Genomic DNA, 26,497 nt, shown 5'->3' on the forward strand with positions numbered 1-26,497 from the left:
AACTAGCTGTCGCCCGCGACTCCGTGCGTGGATATATAAAAAAACTTAATTAGTGTGGCCTATGTGTTCTTTCGGACTACGTTCTATACGTATGCCGAATTAAATCGAGATCCGTTCAGCCGTTCTAGAGATATCTTCACACACCCATCCATCCATCCACATCACATCCATCTAAACATTCGCATTTAAAATATTAGTAAGTTAAATAAAAAGCAAGCTCTTCAAGGCATAAATTCGAAAAAAAAATGAATAAATAATATCCCATGTCCGTCTCCTGGCTCTAAGCTACCTCCTCACCAATATTCAGCCATATCGGTAAAGCCGTTCTTGAGTTATAAATAGTGTAACTAACACGATTTTCTTTTATATATAAATAATTAACACATAATAGATGTATTCGCGTAACTTAAGCCTTCTTGCAACGAGAACAAAAGTGAACGTAAGTTCAAGTCTGAGGATGTAGGGCATGTCATATGTTGTCATTGACATATCGCTAAGAAACTTAAATAATATTTCGCATTCAGAAATCTCAATTAAAAAATTTAACCGGTATTATTGTCAATATTTCAATTTAATAAAAAAAAACTTCAAGTTAGTAGAAAGCGAATAAATACTGAGCGTCTTTGTTCTTATTAACAACTATCTTCTGCCAGCGACTCCATCTGCATGGAATTAAAAAAAAACTTAAAACAACTAGATACTCCTAGTATATATTTACATACCAGAGATTTATTATGAAACAGTGCCAATAAAGGGTAATTATTGACGCCATACAATGGTTCGTACAAAGAATCCTATTTGTATTGATTTGGTCCATTCTCAAGAGATTCATTCTATTAAATTATTTTATAACATAAACAAACAGGTCCTTAAAGTCCCAATATTATTATATAAATGGGAATGTCCGGATGGATGGATGGATGTTTTTCCAGAGATCTCTAGAACGGCTGAATGGATCTCGATCAAATTTAGCATACATATAGAACATAGTTTGGAAGAACACATTTAATAATAATTATGCTTTTTTAATTCCGCGCAGACGGAGTCGCGGGCGACAGCTAGTAAGGATATAAAGTCAAGGTTGGCTAAAAGATGTCCTTTAAGATATATGCATTATTTATTTTTTGTAAACAACCAAAGGTAAGTAAATTTGCGTCATAATGAGAAAGAGTGTTGCAATACTAGATTAAAATGTAAAAAAAAATATTATACTTGTGAAGCGCAAAACATTTAAGCAAAAAGTATAGAAGAAGAAAAAGAATTCATTTTTCATTATGTTAGATTTATATGTAACTAACTGACACCGTTCGTGCAAATGAAAAAACTTAATGAGACTATTTGTTATTCCAGACTAATTTCTATACGTATGCCAAATTTCATCAAAATCCGTTATGCCGTTCCGGAGATACCTTCAAACAAATATCCATCCATCTATCAAAACATTTGACTTACTTGACTTATAGTCCTATGTCCCCGCAGTGGGGCAGAGGGCGTCCACAGTGCGCCGCCAGTTCGCTCTATCCTGGGCTCTGCGCTTGCGCGCTATCAAAACATTTGCATTTATAATATTAGTAAGATATGTATAGTAGGTAATAAAATCACAAAGTATTATTTTTGATAAAATTATGGAACACAGTATAGCATTTTGATGTGGTTTTTGCTATTTTAAAGATACAATTTTAAAGAAAGATTTTGCAAAAATTTTTGCGTTATTAGTATTCAGCAAATAACGACATAGATATAAAATGTTAGAATAATCTAGGTACAAGGGCCTATGACCCTTCTTGCATCTATGGTCTATGCCTAAGTTAAAGTAACTTTAGTTACCCATAAAAGTTAGCCTGTTCCTTAAATAAAACTGCAATTGTAATTTCGATAGCTGCATACTCTTGATTAAATAATTTAATTTATGTATTAACAAATAAATTAGTTAATTAAGTGTGGCAATAATTAATTAATTTGTAAAATTTAAATGCGTCTAATATAATTATGAATATTTTAATAATTATAAAATAAATAAGCAATAAAGCAATTAATTTTAATAACTTATGTTACTAACCTATTTACCTTTTATTAATTAATATGGATGTATTAGATTTATTAATTAAATTATTTTTTTAAAGCGTCAATGGCCTAATGGTTAAGGATACGAATTTCCGATCACGAGATTGGGGGTTTGTACCGTAAACCATATCCTAGCATAAGCCGAGAGCTTAGTTGGAACGGTTAAAGAAAAATTTGTAAATTTACAAAAAGAATCCGCAAATATTTCTAATAAAAAAAATTAAACGATTCAGGGAAAATAATTTGTATTTTGTATTATATTTTGCTGATCTAATACAAGCCATCTGTATACTGCATCTAAAAGGCGCTTACGTAAAAAAAATAAAACCTCGTCTAATTTTCTTAAAACAAACACGTTTATGCAAAATAATAAACAAAAGTGAAGAAGGCTAAGAAGGTGATGTATAATTGTCAACACGTAGCGATGTCCGTTTTGGATTAATTCATTGGAGTCTTGGTACGGTTGAAGACTAGTTGACAACAATCGGCCAACTGTAGTGGCTGCAGGCGAACGCGAATCACGCGCAACTTTACAGCAACATCAAAATTAATGTATAATATGGATGATATTTAAAAAAAAAATAAAGAAAAAATTTATTTTATAATTAAAATTCGTAAAGTGATAAGTGATGTTATTAGTTTGTGAATAAATAAAATACATAAAGGTGAGTTTTTTGTTTTTTTTAAGATGAAAGCTAACATCGGCCTAATTTTTTTTACAAATGAATTTTATTGTACGATTACATTTTTTTAAATTTTTTTAAATTAAAAAAAAATATTCCTCCGTATCCTTTCTTTTTTAAGTAAAATATTAAAATATCTTGTATTTCATTACATTTTTTTTTAGTTTTTCTATGTATAAAATAATATTTTTCTATACCCAAAATTTTTTTGACATACAAACATATTTTAGGAATATGATATGAATATAAAATTTGGACTGATTTTGACTTGAATCCTAGACCGACGAATGATAGATAAAAGTACCAACCATTTAACTATCCTAGACAAGATAATGAATGTTAAAATCATAGCATTTAAAAAAAAAAAAAAACTTTTTATAATTTATATTACATTTTTGTAAATGTTTCTTAGTGGCCAGCTATCAAGTCATAGCACAAAATCCATGTCCTAGCTAACCTATTAAAGATTAGAAAGTATTTTAAGTTGTGCTTGCATAAAAACTTCGCGAGTCATAAAGTAGTGTGACGACTGAGACTGTCTACTTTTAAATACTCAAGTGCTCGGTATACGATCATACTTTTTGTTTAACTTCGCCCGTTCGTCAAATTAATTCAAAAACATATTTTATATGTTTGGTGAAGACCTTCATGACCATGCGAAACATGTCTGAATTCACGTTTGAAATTACGACTATAGCAAATTTAAATAGACAGAACTATACATTTAACATATAGATACACTACAAATAAACTATTGGCCAATTAATAATTGCGTAAAACTGTAAAAATTGCGAAGATTTAATTAATTATATAATTACTTCAACATTATAGGTGTATTAACAATATGTAGCACATCTTGTTATGAAATCCCTTAAAACATTTGACTTTTCGCTGTAAAAAACGGGCAAGTTCATTTAATGTAGCTCATACTTGTAACAATTTTATATGCACGAGCATCCAATCTATTTACCTCTATAATACCACCCTAAAATATGCCCGGAAGAACGCATAACCATAGATCCTGTGCATTACACTTTTAATAAGTGTATCGTATATCTAACTTCGTTAATTGATGTTTAAATCTTAACCTGTAGATGTATCATGAGATGAACACTAGTGGATTGCTTAGCTTAAAGAAATTCTTTAAACATCTTTGAATGTGGATCAAATGTACATTCTACCCATACTTTAGACGCTATGGACAGGGTCTAAAAAGTCTTAGTTATGAAGGTCTTTAACAGTCGTTATTGTTGTTTTTTTTACGGGATAAGATATCAAGGATCAAGTATCCATAATAGTACGAACAGAGCAGGTTTATATTATAAAAACTATGTTAAAACAACCTTCGAGTAATAAAAAAATGCATTCAAGAGCATTGTATGTGCATAATTTTCGTATTCACTTCCTGTATAATGTTTGACATTTCACGAAGCAACTTCATTTTAGATAAAGACTATAAGTATTGAGGTTTATAATTAGAATAGGCTTTGCCTGCGAAAAAGTCTGCTCTGTGTCAAAAAAAAGGTGAAAGGAAGGCCTTTGTTTCTGTGCCAAATGTCAATAAGATGTGTTGAACCGTTGCAGTGTCATCTGTAAATTAAAATGTGTTCTACCAGACTGGGTTCTACATTTATACTAAATTTGATTGAGATCCACGCAATCGTTCTGAAGATAACTTCTAACAAACATTTATTCATCCACACATCCAAAGATTAACATTTATAATATTAGTAAAATGTAAATATGAATGTGGGCGGAGTACATCAGTAGAGATTGATTGCCTGAAAGATGACATGATTAAGGTGGGAGTGAAAACCAAATGACGAAAGATCTGAAGGAGGAAAACTTAGTGTAGCGACTCGACATGAGCTTGACGAGAATAGGGAGATAATAAATAAAGGGATGCCACACGGGTGGTACAACAGCGGCATAGCATCAACGAAAGTGCCACAGACAAATGTAGTTATGCAATGCAACGCACGTAACCATCACGTCGTAGAGTTGAAATATGTTTTAATAATTTACAATTTGCAAATAACTATTGTAGAATCCTTCGTCTAATAATGAATACTAACTTTAGTGCAAAAAGGTTTTCAAGTGTGTTTGTGGTCGTTGGTTAATTAAGCAAATACGTATTTTCCTTGAATTTACTGTCATAAAAAAGACATGCGGTAAATGTTTTTATACTATTGTTATATATTTGAACAGAATAGTTTTTAATTAACAGGTTTCGCAATCATTGGCATAATAACAGTAATTGTAGTCTTTATTTAATTGGGTATAATGTACCCAAACTCAAATTTTTCTTTTCGATTTGATTGAAAGACACTTTATATAGGTATAAATCTAAGGATGTTAGTCAAGCGAACGATTGTCAAACAGGATTCCCTAAGTAGGTTTTACTGGTTCTAATATTCAAGTTGTAAACTTTCACGCCGTTTATGCGAACGCCGTTCGGGGACAGCATTTAAATCTTATTCCAGTACTAGTATCTATCTATTTAACGGAGTCTTATTTATTTTAAGAACTTTCAGACATTATATTAATTTAACAAAATACGTACTATTTAAGTAAATTTATATTAGACGTTACATTTTTCATATATTTATACGATTCATAAAAACTGCAATCATGGTATTATATTACACAATAAATTTTACTTTTAATCGAGTTTACATTTTTAACCACTTCTTAACTTTTATTCTTACTAATATGTGAATGTTTAAATGGATAAAATGGATGTTTGTTAGAAGGCATCTCCAAAACGGCTGAACAGATTTCGCTTAAATTTAGCATAGATGAAGAACAAAGCGTCTAAGAACACATAGGCTACTTAAGTTTTTTTTTTTAATTCCGCTTCAACAAAATCGCGATTGACATGGATGAGATGAGATGGTTACAAAAGTCTTCAATAATTTATTTAAACCTTGAAATTCGTAGATAAATCGTATTTAGATTTTAGCATGCATTCAGCGCATGATAGTGTAAGAATGAAGGTTACATAAGCATTGTGTACCATCTTATATACGTGACTGGTAATGATGCGAATTCGCCATTCACCATTGCAGAGTTAACTTTGAAATCAATATTGTACTCGTTACCGCAACAGTTAATACTAATTACAGTATTTTATTTAACTTCATCAGTAATGTAACTCAAGCCCATAGTTCGCCAAAGTGGTCAATATGGACCCCCTTGGAGCTATTTGATTAAAGCAGGGGTCGATCTCAGCCAGAGGATCGAATGGGCATCGAAGAAAAAACAATGTAAATCACATGTCTTATTGAGTATGTTTTATTATTTTTAAATTCAACAATTTACATAACATCGAAAATCCAGTTTTTTTATTTTTGTCTGCCTATCTGTCCGCATAAGTTCCGGGTAATCTCCGAAAGGAATGACCCAATTTTCAGGCAACTGTGACGGGAAGGTTGCTGATGCATACTGGAATATTATAGGCTAATTTTCTATGCTTTGACTAAGTCACGGGTAACCGCTAGGATTGTATAAATATGTGTGTTTTATTTGAACTTGAGTCAGAATAAAAATAAATAGAATTTAAAAAATCCGACCATACCTGGCTGTCCGATTTTAAAGTTTTATTATTAGGTCTACTACGTTAAAACAATTTCCTTGTGACTGTCGTAAGGCGCACAATCGGTTACAACCTACTGAATTTAGCTTTGGTACTACCGAAGGGACATGTACAGGGTAATCCTGTTTGGTAACTTATACGGACCAAAATATATTTGGCCGTTGATATGTCAGGGATTTAAAAATAATACAAGTTACTCGGTGGTTCAAGGGTTAAGCATTTGACTTATAATCTGCAGGCCCTGAGTTTGTGGGACGTTCTTAGGGTTGAGAAGAACATCGTAATGCCACCTGAAATCTGTGAAGAACAAAAACATGTGTGAAATCAACCAATCCATACTAGGCCAGTATGGTTGACTATGGCCCAGTCACAATTAACTTAATGGAGTCTACGAGCACCTCAGTGGAGACGAATAGTGAGCTGATGATGATGACAAATAAATTAAAGCGACATTATATTAAACCAAAAATTATAATTTGACGATAATATTACGTTAGATCGTACAATAATTGCTGGTAACATCATTTTCTGTTATTATTTAATTACACAGTTTACGCTTGCGACAACGCAATCGCAAACTACTCGAATAAATGACCGTTGACAACTAAATTGTTACGCCATTTATGTTTAGTGAGTAAATATAATTATGTTTGGATCAATTTGCCCTTTTCCTAATTTCGGAATTGGCTAATAATTACTAAAAGAGATAGATACATTTCTAAAGCTTTTTAGTTTATGAAATTTGAAATAACGATATTATAGCAGAGTCTGGTATCCTTAGCGTAGCTAGTTATGGTATTCCTAGGTATTCTGATCCATTTTTGACTTTTGTTTTGTGTACTCATGCGAACTTCTAGGTTATTTTTAATAAGCAACAAACTTGTATTTTTATTTTTTTCCTATTGTCACTATCTGGTTTTTCATAAGATAAAAATTTTCAAACCACCAAAGAATAATATATAAGAATATTTTTAATTTCATTGTAAGGAAGATATGAATCTAAATTAAAGTAAAATAAAACCCGCCGAACTATTTGCTTGTAAGCAGATGATGTATCATCGCGTATAAAGTGTTGATTCGGTAACAATTTTAATTAATCCTTCATAAAGTTATGCTAAACCTGCAGTTATCTTCAGGCAGCTGGAACAATATTCTTAAAGACGCCACAAACACAGATTTTATCTTTTTTTTAAATGGCTATGACCTTGTGTAACCAGCGATTCCATTGTTGCCTAACTTACAGTGTTTACATCACAGTATAATCACTGCAACTTTAATTGTATTCTGCAAATTGTAAGCTTGTCTATGTATGCGTGAATCGAACAATGTTTGCGTTACATCATAGTGACGTACCAATTCATCACTAACTGATGATGTGAAATCCCCCTTATAATTGCGTGTGAATGAATCTCATTGAAAGGCATTAGTCAATTTAATATATCAACAAAAAATAACAGCCTGTACTTCTTTGAAAAAGTAGGAGGAATAGGACGTCATAATGATTTTAATTGTAGTTTTAGAAATACTGGACTACCAATAAAATACCTACATAACCTACAATGTAGAGTTGGAATACGATAACGTGTAGCTTTGAAGTTTATTAGATTATTACGTTGTCGACACTTGGCGCTTTTTGAAGCCTTAAAATAACTGCACATAAAATCATAGTTCCTAAATCTATTTTATAACTACAAAGGTCACAATATCGTTTTAAAATATTGCTACAATGTACCTGTGTTTCTTCTACAAGCAAATGTTAAGATGACAAACCGTTTTGTACCTCTCTGTACTTACATCCCTGGTGCTGCTATATGTTTTCTGTTTGATTTTTGTCCTATTGAATAACTGACTGATAGGGTTTTCAATTGTTGCCTTGACTCTATTGAGTACTTGACAATTGTATTATGTTTTTTCTATGACGTTAAACATGTTATTATTGATTTATTATTATTTGTTTAGCATCAGGTGAATGTCCTGTCCGTCTTGTCTTACTGTAAAAACTATTATTTCTAAATAAAGATTGTCATATTTATGATAATTGACAAGTATAATATCATTGGCATATAAACAAGAAAATGTCAATTGCAAAGAACTTGTTTCTATAAGAAAAATGAAACTGTTTTAAAAAAGGAACTCATAAAATTGGATCAAAGATTTCTTATTTTAAATGTGGTTATATTTATACAACGTCCAGTTTTCTTTTTAAACGAATCGAGGTTATTTTACTTAAGCCCATAAATATTCTTACTTTGAAAATTTTGACAATCAAAATCAAAAAGAAAATAGTTTAGATGGTCGGATGAATGTTTGTTTGAAGGTATCTCCAGAACGGCTGAACGGATCTCGAGAAAATTCGTCATGGATGTAGAACATAGTCTGGAAGAACACATAGACTAATAATTAAGTTTTTTTTAGTTCTACGCGGTCGGAGTCGCGGGCAGCAGCTAGTATAATTCCATGCTTTGTTATAATTATTTTAAAAGCTCTGATAACCTGGATGAGTCATAATTGTATGAACGACATATAAAAACATGTTTAAATTTTAACTCAGAAACAACCAAAAGAATTAATTCGGCAACTGTATATGAGTTTGCAAGATTTCTTCAAGCCAATTTCTATACTATGACAGAGTAACATAAAATATATTAGCGTGCATAAAAAAATTTGCAAATTACCCATGTTACAAGTACCAATATACGCAAGATTGGAATAAAAAATCGACATTGAAATGTAAGTCTCAAAAATTTAGCTGATATTAATTTGACATAATATTTAATTGCCTTTGGGAGAGGCTAAGGCTACATGCATTCGGTGCATGGCCTTTAAATCTAACGATATAAATGCATTCACTATGCAAAAAAATTGTCTCTTGCTTTGCCGATAGAGAAACCACGAACACTTCTTTTAATATTATTACAACTTAACTTGTTTTTTTATTAATTTAAAATAATCGTCATCGTTGTTACGATAAAATAATTTTATTTAGAAGCTAAGTGTGATTTTATAAAAATGTACTTAATACGAATAAAATACGAATTTCCTTATAATTTTGAAATTGATTTCGTCCCATAATTGCATAAATATTTAGCATAATCATTGCAAATATTTGTCGTTTGACATACATTTATAAATTGTAATATAAATAATACGTATCATCTATCATTTTAGGTTACGTAGAGTTAAAAAAATACATTCGTTTTTTTTGGCAAGTGTGAAAAAATTCAACGTTTATGATAATTAATATTGTAAGCTGGGAAAAAACGGCGGTTATTTCAGTATAAGGTAATTTTGGTAATGGGAAAATAAATACACAATACCAAATTGAGTTGATCACTATCTGGGAGACTAACATCTGTATAGTGACGCGTTTCTTAGACAATTTTGAAAATGTCAAATGATTAAATTCAAATAAAACATAATAAAAAAAACAAATTGGTTAAGCATTTATACTGTAGAATATTATATATTACCTATCGCTCGCGATTCCGTCCAAGGGAAATAAAAAAAAAATAGTAGCCTACATAGGCTACTATTTTTTTACCATCACATCACACATCATTATGTTTCACATCTATGCCAAATTGCAGCGAGATCCATGTAGCCGTTGTGGAGATACCTTCCAACAAACATCTATCCAGGTATCGAAGCATTCGCATTATTAATATATTATAAGTAAGATTTTTCCCTTTTTAAACATATACTATGGTGGTAGTGTTATCATCTTCAACCTTATCCTTACGGAGGGTCGTCACAGTATGTACTACTCCTTACTTTTCTATCAGCCGTATATGGTATCATTGAATGGTCTTATTTAAGATAAAACTATAGTAACAAGAAACTCTGTAAATGTGTTCTTTTATGTTCTGTAACGGACATCATCTTTGTAACTTTTATCTGCATTTATAACATGTCGATATGAAGTAGCAAAAACGATGCACGAATACGTGCAAGTATGGACATTATACTAAGTGATATGTCACGGTGAACTGTAGGATGTCTTGTTCAAACAATGTCACAATTGTTATCAAAACACTGATTCTTTGTTTAGTAAGATGAAGTCCGATGAGTACTAATTTAAGGCAAAACAAACATCAGTTTTTCTATACTTTTTTTTTAATACGAAAGATTATAAGAAAACACTACGGTATTTAAGCAATCCTCTAATGACTCTCTCAGTAGCAGTAAATTAAACAGAAACAGAAAGTTAAAAGAATTAATCTTAATTGAATATGCAACATTTTACGGGCCCTTTTTGGTACAAAACAAGACTCTCTTTCAGTTTTCTTTTTCCCATTTTCTTACCCGTTTTTTTTTTGGTATATAGTGCAATGGATCCGTGTTCCCTTAGGGTTTTCACTGCCGAAACATATGTATAAAAATATAACGCCATCCCTCTCATTGTACTTGCAATACTAAGATAATAAATAGTTTTTATGCTCGAGTTTCGGTAGCGAATATGCTTGTTTCTTTTTGTATCTCACGTAAATTTGAACCGTGAACTGGTCTCTAAACCATGATTTATGAGACCAGAGCCACTGTATAAAACAGTTATCCCTGTTTTGTCAAAGACAATGAGAGAGATGACGATATGTCGACGACGTCGAGAGAAATGATGATACAGGGATTTTGGTTTCAGAAACAATTGATAACTCAAGTTTAGAGTTATTTTTTTATCTGTATAATGTTCAGGTAATTTTCGTCAAAATTGATAGTATCCGTATAGTAAAAATAAACAGAGCCTTAATTAACGTCCCGTAATGGTTTGCCATTTTGCGGCTGTGCAATTTTACCGCAATCAAATATCCGCGACGAGGCCAACATTTATCTTGCCCGCTCTAGACAAACGAGAGAACGGATTCAACCGTTTTTACGTTCACCTCACTGAATTTACACGATATTGAAACTTTAATTAATATCCATAAAAAGTAGAGAAGCTTCTAATAATTTTAAGAAATAAAATGAATTGTTTTACACATAGCTTTCAAATGTAAAACTTGTTTATTGTAACTGGCAAGTAAAATTAAATAGCAATTTTTATATTTAAGTATATGGAAGTCCTGCAAAATCCTTTCGGAATATGAATGCCAAAGTTCAAGTATAGTCCTCTCCTTGAATTTTTATTAACTGCAAAACATGATCATTGTAAATGTTAGCAATCGTCTGATACTAAGATATAAAACAAGATTTATCTTTCGTTAACGATACTTAAGTAGTATTAATTATTTTTGAAAGGTTTTGTACCTTAGCCGTGTCTCATATCCATTCTAATTTTAATATAGTGGTTCCAGTACAGATGGATAAAAAAATATTTATTTAAGACAGAGATATAAATTAAAACAAAACATGATATTAAAATGTTTTGTCTTTAACTTCCAGGTTCTTGATCTCAAGTTTTGTAAAAAAGCTGTTGTTCTTTTTAATAGATTGCCTGGCAGACCGACAGTATAACATATGTTAAGTTAAAATGTCAGCTAAGTAAGTCTGTATTCGCAAATTATATTACACCTTCAAGGTTGTGTTTAAATATTTTTTGTTGAAATTTCGTACCGTCAACTTCCTTCTTGGATATCAATTGTTTGGATTAAAAGTCTGTTATGCAAATCTTTTTTTGCATCAATATTCTTACTGAAAAAACAAATACTATATGTTAAAAATATGTGATCAAATTTTATTAAATGAATATGTCAATCCTGGATAAGCAAGAGTCCAAGGAACCTCGATATTCATCTCGATTACATAGGTTTCTCGCTTATAGAGGTTTCTCGCTTATAGAGGTTTCTCGCTTATAGATGTTTCTCGCTTATGGAAGCCGTCCGTCGGAACCGGACAATGACTTTGGCTTTGGCTTATAGAGATTTCTTGCTTTGGTTTGACTGTATATAAACATCTTGTTGGCTATAATTTATTTGGCAATTGAAGCATTTAGCTATCAATCAATATATTTTATAAAAGACGGATCCTCATATGTTCTTGGAAGAGCCAAGTCGATAAACGATTTTAATGTAATTTTCAACTGTACCAACGACATGATAACCTATCATACGAGTACTACATTTCTTCTGAATCGGTACCTTCTTATTAAATGAAATTTAAGAAATAATAAACAAATTGAAACTTTATGTTAAATATTAAATATTTTATTAGCATAATAATGAAAGCATTTTTTGCCAGTCATTTAGTAGATAGAAGGATCCGTGATTGAAGGTTCGTTGATCGTTTTTTAGGCATTTTTTAGACCTAAGTTCGCATTGTAAATTTTTTTGATCTTGTATACAAAGTGTATTTAAATTATCTTTTTTAATCTCTTTCCAGTTTTTTAAGGACTTGTTAAGAATAAATAAGTGCCAATTTCTCCGTTAAATTTAAGAAAACGTTCATACCAAACATTATACATATATAGAGATTCAATGTTAGGATATTCATTGAAAGCGTTTTTTAATAAAAATTGAAATTAAATTATACTTTGTAATAATAAATAATAATTACACTATTAAAATATGTGTAACAGTTTGAATATAGACTCTAATTAAAACCAAACACTCTATAGTTTATTGACAAAAAATATAAATCAACGCTCCACTCACTGGCAACCTTTTTTCCATTTAATTTTATCTGTACATTGTTAGTGACTTAGCTAAATGTAAGAAGAAGAAAAAAACGTTTATCGCCAGTCAGCAACTTAAATCAAATACACGAAATAAATTATGATAAAACAAAACAAATCTATTTGCTTGTTGTAACTATGAAATATTGCTGAATATATACAAAACGTGTCCCTAATTCAACCTTGATCATGAACGCGGCGATCTGGCGATTCACAAGGCCTACGTTATGACGTTGTTCGTTTTTTGTTAACCTTTGCATTGTTGAGATTGTCATCAAAAAAAGTCACAACTCATCATGTCATTAAGTTCTATCCATTCAGATTTTAAGAGGATAATCATTAGATATGTTTGGATATGAATTGTACTTACTCTACTACATTTGGAAATGTTTCCTCCATCTGTTCGTACTTAAAAATGCATCAAGATTTACGTATGTACTTCCGAAATAAGACCAAAATTAATGAAATAAGACATAGTATCCTTATGATGGTAGTTCTAAATTCAATAAAATTAAAGATAGAGTGACTTTACCTTGTTGCCTTATGCATTTTTTTCTTAAACTTTTCCCTTTTGCCACTCTTTAATTAGTATGTATTCTTCCAGACTATGTTCTACATCTATGCCAAATATCAGCGAAATCCATGCAGCCGTTATGGAGATGTCTTCTAACATCAATACATCTATCTAAGCAGTCGCATTGATATTATAATATTAGTAAAATTTTATTACTAGTGAATTTGGCATGCTTAGGAATATTAAGTCTTGATCAGTTTTAAATAAACTTAGTATAAATGAATCCCAGGAAATCAATTTCCATTGTGAGATGCCTCTCGATTTATACAAACGTCCGTGTCTTATCTTGCTTTAGAAGTTCGACGCTGAAACGTGATAAAAAACAAGACAATTTAAACGTTGCTAAAATACTTCTTTATTCCACGACTGGCTGGAAGTCGTACAATAGGACATGATAAAACTACCGTAGCTACGTAAAGTGGATACCGTCCGTCGACGGTCACGAGACACAGTAATCATTTAATGACCATTACGTCCGGTATTAGCGACATTAATGTAATTACTAATCAGAAGTAATAAGATCTTTGTATACTAAAGACCAAAAGCCTCTAGACCTCAAGCATTCTAAACAGTTTCCTAGTGAGTTCGGAGTTCGAATTCCGCCATTCGACTATTGTCGTAAACCATGTATAAATATTAGTAAATTAACAAAAATATCTGGGAATATTAAATAAAAATCGTATTTAGGGAATTCGGAAATAAATCTCTCTTACTTTCTAAAAATTCCGAGAGTGTTTTTTTTAGTTTTAAATAACTTTTTTTTCATAATTTATTTTGACTCCCAAGTAGGGTTGGTGACAAGCAGGCGGGTCGGCCTTAAAAATTAAGCCAAAATATTAAGGTTAATAAAACATTGTACGACGACCCCACGTGAGTGGGATAACGACAGGGAGATGACTAATACGAAGAAATAAAAACTTTGTAGACTGAAGAGCAAAGCTCTAAAATTCATGAGAGTTTTCCAGTAGGTAGGGAAACAGGTAAGAAAATTAGGTAATTATGGCTCTTGCTTTCCAATGACCGCGACATAAAGGAACAAATCTATACACCAAGCCATGACATCATGTCACAAAGGGCTTTGAAAAAGGAATAAAAGACATAAAATAACCGCTCAATTGCATGTTTTCTTGTTTCAGATACGTAGTAATGGCGATCGATGAAAAAAAGATAGAGCAAGCAAATATTAAAACTGTCGACAAGATGACTATAAACAACACAAACGATTATATAAGAAATAGCATTAGAAAAAGTAAAAAGGAAAAATCAAATTTAGATACGAAAAAAGAAAAAGAAGCTGATGATAATTGGGATGATTTAAATTTCTTTCAAAAGGCGAGGCATATGTTTTCATTGATAACAGTTGAGCCAATTTTAGCATGTTATGTCATGCCATCGGTTTTATCAGCATTAGCTACACAAAATTTATATTTAGAAAAGGCTTGTCGTGTTAATTTAGCTTTCGAACCTCATATATGTGATGCACTGACAAAGAGAGAGACAGCGAATTATACGATGGAAGAAGAAGCAGTACAAACTCTTGTCGCGTCGGTTGCAGGATGGAAAACTGTGCTGCAGTCTTTTTTACCTTGTGGCATACTAATATTTCTCGGAGCTTATAGTGATAGAGTTGGACAACGAAAGTTCTGTATGCTTATACCAATTATTGGGGAATTTTTAACAAGCATTGGACTTATAGTTAATACGTTTTTCTTTTATGAATTGCCTGTAGAAGTGGCTGCGGTGACTGAGGCTATATTTCCAGCATTGACTGGTGGTTGGTTTACAATGTTTATGGGAATCTTCAGTTACATAGCTGATGTTACTACGGAGGAACAAAGGACTTTGAGAATTGGAATCGTAAATCTATTTTATTCATTGGGCGTGCCCGTGGGAGCAGCGCTCAGTGGAATTTTAGTTCGGAAGATTGGATTATACGGCGTGTTTTCGCTAAGCGCAACGCTCTATATTTTGAGTTTCTTTTATGGTTTCTTTAGAATAAAAGAAGTCAAGAGGACTGACTTGAATGTTGTAAGTACATTTTATGTTTCTTCTTTTGTACTAATCAGAGAATAAAAAATTGTATATATGAACAAGACATTAGCTTGTTAGACACACAGCTGTACACTACATGCTTTTTGATCAAATAAAATTAAAGTCAATATTTAATTAAGTACTGTAGCGCCAGTGAATGAGAAATTGAGGAGCAAAAGGTTATGCGGATTGATTGGATTGATTAGATTACGGATGACCATATAAACAAAAAACGTAATGACATTGAATGTCGATGGCTACAAAGGTAAAAGAAGACCAAAGAAAGTATGGATTGTACGAAAGAGGATATGCGTAAGAAGGGGGTGGATTCAGAATTGATGCCAGATAGAGATTTATGTAGAAGTAGTACATACTGTGCCAACCCCCGGTAGAGAAAAGAATAGGTTGACGATGATGATGATGATGATTTAATTGAATACAAATCATTCAGTTACGTTAAAATACTTTCATTAGATTAATAAAACTGTAATAGATGATGTAACGATCATTTGTTAGGGTAATGTATTGTGTATTGTACTGTGGTTAGGCAAACAGTGGTGAGACTGCTGTAAATATTGCCAGCGTTAGCTGTACGATTGCAATTGTCTATTGTTTTTATGGCGCACACTGGTGTTTAAACTTCAACACCTTCATTATACTTGTAACACTTTGCATTGTTTAGTGGATTTATGAATTAACTAGCTTTTGACTGTGAATCCGTTCGCGAAAATTAAAAAAAACCTATTATATGTATATTAGCAGTCTTAAAAGATTATTGCAGATGTCCTTCATCTATGCCGAATCATCTTCTTCATTGCCCCGTTCTGGAGATACCTAGTAACGGACACCCTTACAGACATCCAATTATTTGCATTTATAATATTAGTAAGATTATTCATCTCCATAAAGAATAAGAAGAAGGAGGTGATTTTCACAAAATTTCAAAGAAATTAACATACAGACATTTGTTAGCTATTCACTGGTTTGCCGTTTTCTGATGTTACTACTTGTTACATACTTGGTTTTAACGTAGACTGGATATTTATTGAAGTACTGACGTAGACATCCGCAATTGTAGATGAGTTGCCTGACTAACCGACCGGCTTAACTGACTTTTTGTTGCTTACTGAAAAAAAAAACTATAAGTCAATGTCTTGGTTTAAAGACTTGCCGCAAAATCTTATCGAATCCAAGACTAGCATAAACCAGAAGTAGTAATAGGCGTACCGGACTTATCTAGTAGTATTCCGGAAGTCAATTACGGTAGAGTACAGACCACAAAAACAGTTCAACCGACCAAGGCAGCTTCCCACGGTGCGTTATGACAAGGGCGTTTGGCAGATGATTAGGGACGGTTACGCAGCGCATCAAAGCTTTTCAATGATGCATGTCAATTGATATTTATTGTTAACAAACAAAGTATAAGCAGGGAATAGTAGCTTAAGGGAGTTTATTTGATGCGACGTTAATGCTTGGCTTCGTGTGGAAAAAAAAGAGATTTTTGAAGTTCGTAATTTTGCGATCTGGTCTTCTTTTTTATTCTACTTTAACTAGCAAATAAATTATGCACCTTTAATAATAAATTGTCACGGATAGGTAAATAAACAAACTTAATGTCCGGAAAGGCACGGTTCAACTTTTTATACGGATTATATTTAAAAATAGATTTTTTATTTAATAATTATGAATGAAAAAGGCCAAAGATTTTTTTCTCACGCTGTACACTCGATGCGACCTTGAATATTGTTTGATCTATATAATTATGTAATAATTTCAAGTTCAATGTCTAAGTCTAGTCAGCGGAGTGTAACGATACAAAAAGATCCGTCAACTTGACCCAGATCCGAGTCACACTCGGATGATGGAGAGGTCCCCGATTCTAGTGTATTCTAAATGTTTTCTTCTTATATGATATACATATATCTTATTGACGCACAAAAGAATATTATAACTCGTTGATCGTATAAATAAATAAAAAAATTATTCGGCATCAAACGTCAGACACAATACGATATATGCACAATTATAGAACCTAAATTTAATAAGTATTGTAGTAAGTAGGTGATTCTCTTGTACATTTTATTATTCTCAAAGAGTCCTTGAATTTATCACGAAGTTCTCAAATGATTTTTTCCTCCTGACTAATGTCTTGGATCACATCTTAAAAAGTGTTTTTCAATTCCTTAACTCTTAAAAAATATCAAATTAAGGAAAAAATAATTTCAGCTTGCGCTTTATTAATTTTAATTTCAACGAGTCAATAACTTGTTTGTGCATTGTTTTGTTGTTAAAAAACCTTCACTTTTGGAAATAAAAGTATAATAAAAATGAATGGAACAGTACAAAGAGAATTACATTTATTCAATAAAATAAAAGTCCTTCGTAGAAGTTGCTTAAATATGTCAACGAGTTGTGAAATAACATTGTTAATGTCAACAAGAAGAGCACTTTGCTTCAACAGTGCTGTTGTATAACAATGTTTAAAACAGATAAAAGCCCTTTAGAGAATATTAATGATAATACGTCATGATTAATTGTATTAAAACTTAACCTTTTAAGAGAATTTATCACATTTAATGATTACATATATCTGTTTTAAATACAATAATTTTTACTGCCTGTTTATGGCTTTTATATTATAGTTATGAAGCATACTTAATCTGTATTCCATGCTACTATGGATCATCATTAAAGTTGGTATGAAATGAATACATTTTTATTTTTAAACTCAACAAATATTTGCTTCGGTTGTTATTAATAATGTAACCATCGTCCCAACCTGAGCAAAGATACATGTAATAATTGTAAATATAGGTTAAGTAAATACGTAAAAATCAACTGTACAAATCTGTAGTTTTCAAGAACACTCTTCAATTGTTTTTTCAAAGAATCAATATTACTATTATAATATTTCAGAAGCCGACAAATAACTGCTGCGAATGGTTGAAGGATTTCTTTGATATACGTTACGTGAAGGATACGATAATGGTGGCTTTCAAACGAGGCCCCAACAATCGCAGGTTGAGAGTCATTATGTTGGTAGTGGTGTTGTGTGTCGTCATTGGACCTATTTATGGTGAGCATTAATGATTTTTTCTAATATGAGTACAATAGCAACGAAATCATATATTGTAAGTGAAATTATGGAGTACACTGCCATCCAAAAGAATCAACTGATATTTCAACATTCATTTTTGTTAACCTTATTAACCTAAACCGGAGATAGCAAAATGTTTTAAACGGGGATTTTGGTCTCAGAAATCCATGGTAAATAACTTTTTCTTTGATGTAATATTGTATATTTTTACTGATAAATTTGTACTGATATATTTTTACACAGATTTCATAATAAGATATTGTTTAGTTTTTTTTTTCGTTGTACTTTCAGGCGAGATGTCGGTTATGTATCTGTTCACTAGGTACCGTTTTAATTGGAACGAAGTAGATTTCAGTATGTTTTCAACCTACGCCATGTGCACTTCTCTAGTCGGTAATATATGTTTTTTTTTTAATTTTAAGGTAAAAACCACCAGTGATTTCATCATTATTGTCACCTCTTTTGTATTTCTTAGAAAAATGTAACCATTTCCACTGACGTAGTCGTATTTGCCATAGGAATAGTAGTCGTGTCGCTCTACGCTTAGTGAAATAGGCATGTTCCTTATAATTTTCGCTTTCTCATAAGTTTAAAACAAATGTAATCTTACGAGTACTTAATAAATATCTTTTTTCAGGAACACTGTTCTCCGTTGGAGTTTTCAGTCACATACTAAAGTTTGACGACGCCATTATTGGTGTAATTTCATGCACGAGTAAAATTTTATCAGGCTTTATGTACGCTTTTGCGACGAAGACTTGGCACATATATATAGGTAAGTTACATAAGGCTTTATATATTATTCTCGATTTTCGTGCTCTAGTTATTAACAATTTTTATTCTTTCTTCACAGCTCCTCTGATCGAAATATTTAACGGAACATCATTCATTGCAATGAGGTCTATGGTATCAAAATTAGTAGATAAAGATGAATTGGGTAAGCACAACATCATATTAATATTTACCAGTGTTTAAAGAGAAGAAAATAATTACCATATGGGTGCCACTGCAAAAATTAGAATCGTTAAATTTAAATGGCAGTGTCCAATAAAACAACTAGATTACTACCTGCTAAAAGCGATAACATGTCCATTAAAGTAATTGAATCTCTCCGTTTAATGCTAGTTTTAAAAAATCTGATGGTGAAGCATATTTTAAGTAGAAATAGAATTGAAAATATTTACAATGATTAATGTACATTTTACAGGTAAAGTGAATTCGTTTTTCGGAGTGGCAGAAGCAATGATGCCGTTAGTGTATGCTCCGATGTACACAACTGTATACACTGCTACTATAAAGACATTCCCTGGAGCTTTCTTTTTACTTGGAGGAGGACTTACAGTACCGGCTGTTGTTATATTTTTGTATGTATCTATATTTTCCAATACTAGAAAGAAATTCTTAATCATTTCGTTTTATTATCATACCGTTAAAACTCTACTGTCGTCGATTTATCCACGGCGGGTTTATTTCTTTTTCAACTTGTAAACCGCTATCTTCATTCTACGACAATAAAACCTTGTCGATCATTAGCCTCGGCAGGTCCTGGACCGCTTGGACAGTTACAGCTGTAACTAACCTAACATTTTGATTCGCCTTCTTAAATATTCATAGCAAAATATTTAGTGGTTACTAAAACATTGATTGCAAGGCTATGGTCTGGCTATGGCTATGGCTTAATGGTCGATATTTAAGCATAATATAGTATACGCAACATAAGTTAGTGTAACACTCATAAAAATAAATATATATTTCACAGGTGGTTGTATCTGGCGAATAAGAAACATGAAGCAAATACGAATACGAATGATAAAGAGAGTGAAATGAAAGCTGAAACGAAAGCAGAGAAAAATGGAGTAGAAAATAAAGCATTCGATACTGAAGAGGATTTCAAGAATAAAAACAAAGCAAAAATTGAAACAATTGATATTTCTAATAATGATAACGTGACTCAATCACAAATAGAAATGGGCTTAACCCAAAGTATGCTGTGCAACCGTACCAATAATCTTTAAACGAGAATATCACTAAAATAATTTATCCCTTTTTTTATAAAAATAACACACAGTTAATAATTATGGCTATTTTTATAAGGCAGTGGTAGATGGCATCAACAACCCTAGCACGAATGGTCTATACAGAAGACAGACGTCAAGTGGATGCAATTTCGCTTTTCGTTTAATGGGAGTTCGTGACGTAGGCCTGATTTTAGTCCTCTTTCCCTTCCCACCCTTTTCTTTTAAGGAAAGGATGTTGATTTCATTGAGAACGAACGCAAAGTAAGGGAAGATATTCACCTTCTGTGCGTCCCCTCCTCCATCGATTACGTTGCCTACCTTTGATCGATGGTTAGTTATAATATAAAAAAAAATTATTTTTATTTTAGAGGAATTACATATATTGATTAATTAGCGTTACTTATTAAGATTTTGAATATTCTTATCCTGTGATATTTGTTACCTACATCTTAGATTTAGTACTTTATATATGAAGATAATATTTATTTTAAGAACTATATTTATATGCACAGGTCATTTAATAGTAAACCGCTAGTAAGAAAAATGATATAATTTTGTATCGAGTAAGTGGGTATTAAAAGGATAATATTTTTTCCATTCACAACATGACGTACTTAATTGTTTCGCGCTAAATATTTTATTATTTAAAGCATACCACGCGGGTGTTTCCCGTTGGACCAATCAGCGTACCGAACAGCCCTCCCAACGGCATTTTATCCCATTGGGCCGATCGGCCTACTATCGGAATTACCTATTGTCAACTGTTGCTTATAAAATATATTTTAGTTATAAGGTAATTTGTAAAAAATAAATATGAGAATGATTTTTTTAATTCACTTTAAACTAACAATCCATAAACCTTTGTAATTTTGTTTGAAATGACGTTAAGTATACTGGAAATCAGGAGGAATTTGTTACAATGAATCCCTAATTACTCCAAATGAATTCCATGGACAATGAATGTCATTGTCAGACAGTGACATGTGTATATTTAATATCCCATTCCTCCTGAACACGACAGTATATACTTATATTGAGTAAAGGTTGAAAAAAAAACACGTTTTTTTATTTATTTTTAATACCCAAATGCAGAATAATATACATAATGCCATATAAAATGTTACACCTCTATTGGCATATACAGTTATATTCTTAAACTCTAAAAACACCAACAATAATATAGTTTGAGATTATATTGGAATATAAAAGAAAGCCATTGTAGCAAATACATAAACACAGTCTTTCTTAATACTTTGAAAATAAGATGCGTTTCAAATAAGACACAGTCTCAAGGGTCAATGACCTCGATCTGTCAAAAACTAAAGTACAGTCAGCGTCATATACATCGTCACAGACAAGATATGCAAATATATAGGTACATCAAAAGTAATCAATTATATCGGTACAACAAAAGTCCTCAAAATAATAGATACATTCACCCTGCTCAAAAACATCGGTACATTCACAGCGTCAAATATATGAGTACATGCAAGATGCTCATAAATATCGTAGCAGCCACAGCGTCATAAGTAACGAAGCAGTCAAGGTGCGCAAAAATATCGGTACATTTGACAAAATTGAACTCTATCTCTATATACTTGTGATACAATTTGGAATAAACTACTTTTATTACATTCATTTGACACTTTGCATCAAAACATTTTTCAAAATTTACTAAAAGTGTTCGACGCGGATGACAGATATTAGGTAGATAAAACCAACATCAAATTTAAGTTTGTCATCATATATGCTAGTTTGGTCTCGTGGCCTTACCGTTCGCCGCCGTTGGTACGTAAGTTCGGCGGTTCAAATCCCAAGCAACTTTTTTTTTTTATATTTAAACTTTTTAATTTTAATATCGAAGCACATGTAATTAAACTCTATCGCCGTAGTTATTAGGTACTTTTTGATATTGCCTTGGACTAATGAGTTTGACCGTTAAAGTACTTTTCTATTTCAAACAAAAATGAAGGAGATAAAGTGATGCTATTGACATGTAATTTGTTTATTACTCATGTTTGTTAAACTTGTACCGGTAAAAATAACACTTTTACTTTTACCTTTTACTGATACTGATTATATTTAAGAAACAAAGAAAAAAAACTGAATGTCAATATCCAAACTACATCAAATTTTTGGTCGATTGCAATAAAAATTCCAGTGTGCGTGGGCGCGCACACATATGTAGATAACACTTGTACGTATAGTTTCCGCGCGTACCATTCTTAAAACCCGCAAAGACAATCCACGCTCCGCCCACTCACTTCACCCGCGATGGTCTGACCTAATTGTTGTTAACTTTATTTAAATTTCTTTCTACCCGACAGCGAAAATTATAAAAAAAAAATTGTTGAGCAAAATTTTACATTACCAAATTTTTACTGGTTATGAAAAAATAACCCCGTGATTGATAAAATGAAAAAAAAGTAGCCTGAGATTCGAACCGGTAAACTTACATATTACGGCAAACATACTAGAATACTGCGCCAAACTAGTATATATTGTGACAAGGCAAAATTTGATATTAGTTATTACGTATCTGTCATATTCGGCGTGACAAACTTTTATAATATATTTAAGCGTTATGACAGGAGAAGAAAAATATTAGGTTGCCCAGTAAGTTCGTGCCGCTTTATAAGGAAAATTGAAACCCTGTTCCCTTAAATTTTTGGAAATGTTTTTAAATTATATTGGTACGACTCTATACCTAAAACGTCTTTTATTTTTGGCTAAAATTTTAAAAATTAGTTTTTATCTCAACCAATGAAATGAAATTATTCACAATATAGAAATTTTTGTGACGTTTGATAATGGTGGAAATCCGAAAATGAATCCACTTCAGCTACAGTCTATTGTAAGCTTTATATCGAAAATCAGAACGAACTTTCCGGACAACCTATAATGTTAATACAAAGTGTCAAATGAATGTAACAGAAGTAGTTTATTCCAAATTGTATCACAAGTATATAGAGATAGAGTTCAATTTTGTCAAATGTACCGATATTTTTGCGCACCTTGACTGCTTCGTTACTTATGACGCTGTGGCTGCTACGATATTTATGAGCATCTTGCATGTACGCATATATTTGACGCTGTGTATGTACCGATGTATTTGAGCAGGGTGAATGTATCTATTATTTTGAGGACTTTTGTTGTACCGATATAATTGATTACTTTTGATGTACCTATATATTTGCATATCTTGTCTGTGACGATCTATATGACGCTGACTGTACAGATTAAAAAAATACATGTGTAAACGAGATTCAGATTTCAAATGTTTTTTTTAAGGTATCAGTTTCATAGATCCAGTTTTTTCGAATTTAAAGCTTTGATGTAATAACATCTTATTTGAAATGCATTGTAATATTTAAGCATGACAGAGTATTTCATATGTTTTGTGAGCGATCTCCTTGCCCGCAAATGATATGTACATTCCCTTGTGGCTTGGATGTACCTGTAAAGACACAATTGTTTTTCCATCATTTACAAAAAAACTAAATAAAATAACAGTAAAAATAATATTCTTTAATAAGGGTACTGTAGTTTTCAGATATCTTGATGACTTTTAACTGCATGCAAGTCGCTGTGCAGAAGTATAAACGACAGAAATTGGTGATAGGATTCGTTTTTTTTAAAGTTTAGTCTAGGTAAATTTAACAAACCTTGCCAGGAGTCAATGAACCCTGCTCTTTGGCTCTTCCAACGTACAATGGTTCACCAGATGAAGTGTTTCCGCCAACGACAGCGTTTGGCGGAATAACGCCGTCACGACTCTCAACCCAGCGAACCCTCTCTGGCGGGGCACAGCATACCTGAAATAAAAATACAAGTATGTGCTATAAGCCTTGTTTCAATCGAACATCCAAAATAAATTAACACAGAAATGTCAAATCCAATGGCTTCCATTACTTTATTTTACTTTTTTAATAGTTAGATGAAAATTGTGAGATAAAGAGAAGGAATTTGGTTTGAAAGGAAATTACTAAAGGAAATTTACGAATTTTGGCATAATTTGTAGTTCATCTATAGTTAAGGGAAGCAGAATAAATGTAGCAGTTGAAGTTATAATATTCCCCGATAATATGAGAAGAAAAATGTCATACCTCAATATTCTGAACAGCATTTTCATTTCCACCCCAAGGAACATATGCAGCATGGTGTTTTATGGCCAGTTTGCCCGGGATCAAATCTCCTTCATATCTTGCTCTAATCACCCAGAGAGGGCTGCGGTCATAACCCTCATATCCTGCAATAATTGCCTTATTGCTCAACGAGGCAGCATCTCTTGGTGTGGTTGGGATCCATTCTACTGGGGCTAAAAGAAGAAATAAATGTCAAGATAATTGAAGACCATTAAATACATACAATTTTGTTTTAGAAGATTTTTATATTATTATATTGTTTTAAAGCAAAATTTAATGATGATTTTTATTCAATTATGCAATAAAAAGTGTAAAGTGGCTCAAAGTGTAGACATATTAAAAAAAATCTACACTGAACATCTTTTATATAATTAAAATAAGCCTGATTTACTAACAGTTACTTATCCAATATAACAAAACATACTTACATCCTCCACCAACATAAGGCTGTGTTGGTGTCACAGTTGGTTGTCCCGGATAGTGTGGTGCAGTTGGCATTACGTTAGGGTATGACATTGCTGCTGGCACACTAGTGGGTTGGATTGGCGCAGGCTGATATGGATATGCAAACCCAGGCTCATTTGGATAAGGTTGACCGGGTGCTGGATATCCATAGTATGGATTTCCTGGATGTCCCGGAACTGGAGCAGGAGCATTGGTTGGATTATATAATTGTGGATAAATGGGATTTTGTGGTGGTGGGTATTGAGGATTGTTGCCATAATTAACTGTGGAAACAAAAGGAGTATTTATTGATCTCTTACAGTAAATATAGAGCTTTATTAGAAAAGCTACACTTTTTTTTTAAACATGAGAATCTATCATTATAATGAGATGCATTTTGCAGTTGCAAAACATCAGCAGCATTTGCATCATTTAGTTTGATGTTTTCCGTTCTACTGACAGTTTCTATTTATTGAAATTGTATTGTATATTGTAATACAATACAATTTCAATAATTTGTATGTGAACAGGTTAAAGGAAGGTGCAAGTATTTTTGAAATAATTTGTTAACAATTTTATCATTTCAGTTTAATAAATGTAATAATATGTGTTTTTAACGACTAAAGCGATTTATGAATAAGTACCACTAAATTGTCGCACAGATAATAAAGTACAAACAGAGTGAGTCAACTTGAGTTAAGTACGCAATTCACTACATGGAAAGTTTTGCATCGGGATTACTTTGATCATCGAAAACCCAAAGTATTAAGTATTCTGCACTTTTATTCGCCGTTATAGAAAATGTAAAGAAAATTATAGGACATATTACGCTTTATTATTTATAGAAAGTTAGAAAGTAACTAATGGCGTACTTACACCGAGACATGATGATTAAATAAGAAATTTAAACAGTTGTTGACAAAAATGAAGTTTCTTAAATCAATTAGTTAACTTTATAGATGTACCGGTATAACGCTTTTATAAATAAACAAGAACAGTGAACAAAATAGTTGTTATTTAAGCAAAACAGAACACCGCAACAATGACTCACATCTCATTGACAGTTGACACTTGACATATATTGTTGTCTTTGGTTGACAGCTGAGCTGACGCAATCGCAGGTATTATTGCCATTGACATTACAAAACATGTTGCCAGCAAAGAACTTTAACAAGTGTAAAGTTTTAAGGATTTTCAAATAAAGTAACTTAAATTATTATATTTTCAAGTAGTAACACACTT

At 32.0% G+C, this 26,497-nt stretch overlaps 2 protein-coding genes across 3 annotated transcripts; one reads left to right on the forward strand and one right to left on the reverse strand.

Annotated features, from left to right (window-relative positions):
- The first annotated feature begins 2,531 nt into the window (after window positions 1-2,531).
- LOC106122556 (solute carrier family 46 member 3) lies at window positions 2,532-21,733 on the forward strand. Its single transcript, XM_013318597.1, has 8 exons — window positions 2,532-2,729; window positions 14,657-15,548; window positions 18,468-18,627; window positions 18,940-19,041; window positions 19,286-19,423; window positions 19,502-19,585; window positions 19,856-20,012; window positions 20,408-21,733. The coding sequence occupies exons 2-8, from the start codon at window positions 14,667-14,669 to the stop codon at window positions 20,661-20,663; spliced, it is 1,779 nt and encodes a 592-aa protein (XP_013174051.1). The 5' UTR covers window positions 2,532-2,729; window positions 14,657-14,666; the 3' UTR covers window positions 20,664-21,733.
- On the reverse strand, window positions 21,727-26,361 carry LOC106122557 (uncharacterized). Of its 2 annotated transcripts, NM_001312028.1 has the most exon segments (7): window positions 21,727-21,996; window positions 23,905-24,123; window positions 24,332-24,481; window positions 24,773-24,984; window positions 25,240-25,372; window positions 25,375-25,539; window positions 26,132-26,286. In NM_001312028.1, coding segments are annotated over 5 exon segments (741 nt in total). In that variant the 5' UTR covers window positions 25,534-25,539; window positions 26,132-26,286; the 3' UTR covers window positions 21,727-21,996; window positions 23,905-24,036.
- Window positions 26,362-26,497: the final 136 nt, after the last annotated feature.

Source organism: Papilio xuthus, unplaced genomic scaffold (assembly GCF_000836235.2).
Source record: "Papilio xuthus unplaced genomic scaffold, Pxut_1.1 DF826923.1, whole genome shotgun sequence".
In the NCBI taxonomy this organism is placed as follows: domain Eukaryota; kingdom Metazoa; phylum Arthropoda; class Insecta; order Lepidoptera; family Papilionidae; genus Papilio; species Papilio xuthus.

What these genes read in the sequence shown, in the direction of transcription:
- LOC106122556 (XM_013318597.1), top strand. Translation starts at nt 14,667, where the DNA reads ATGGCGATCGATGAAAAAAAGATAGAGCAAGCAAATATTAAAACTGTC. An exon ending in AGTAGATAAAGATGAATTGG is followed by an intron (nt 19,586 to 19,855) that starts GTAAGCACAACA and finishes TACATTTTACAG; the next exon opens with GTAAAGTGAATTCGTTTTTC. An exon ending in CCGGCTGTTGTTATATTTTT is followed by an intron (nt 20,013 to 20,407) that starts GTATGTATCTAT and finishes TATATTTCACAG; the next exon opens with GTGGTTGTATCTGGCGAATA.
- LOC106122557 (XM_013318600.1), bottom strand. An exon ending in ATGCTGTTCAGAATATTGAG is followed by an intron (nt 24,482 to 24,772) that starts GTATGACATTTT and finishes TTTTTATTTCAG; the next exon opens with GTATGCTGTGCCCCGCCAGA. An exon ending in GTTCATTGACTCCTGGCAAG is followed by an intron (nt 24,124 to 24,331) that starts GTTTGTTAAATT and finishes GTGTCTTTACAG; the next exon opens with GTACATCCAAGCCACAAGGG.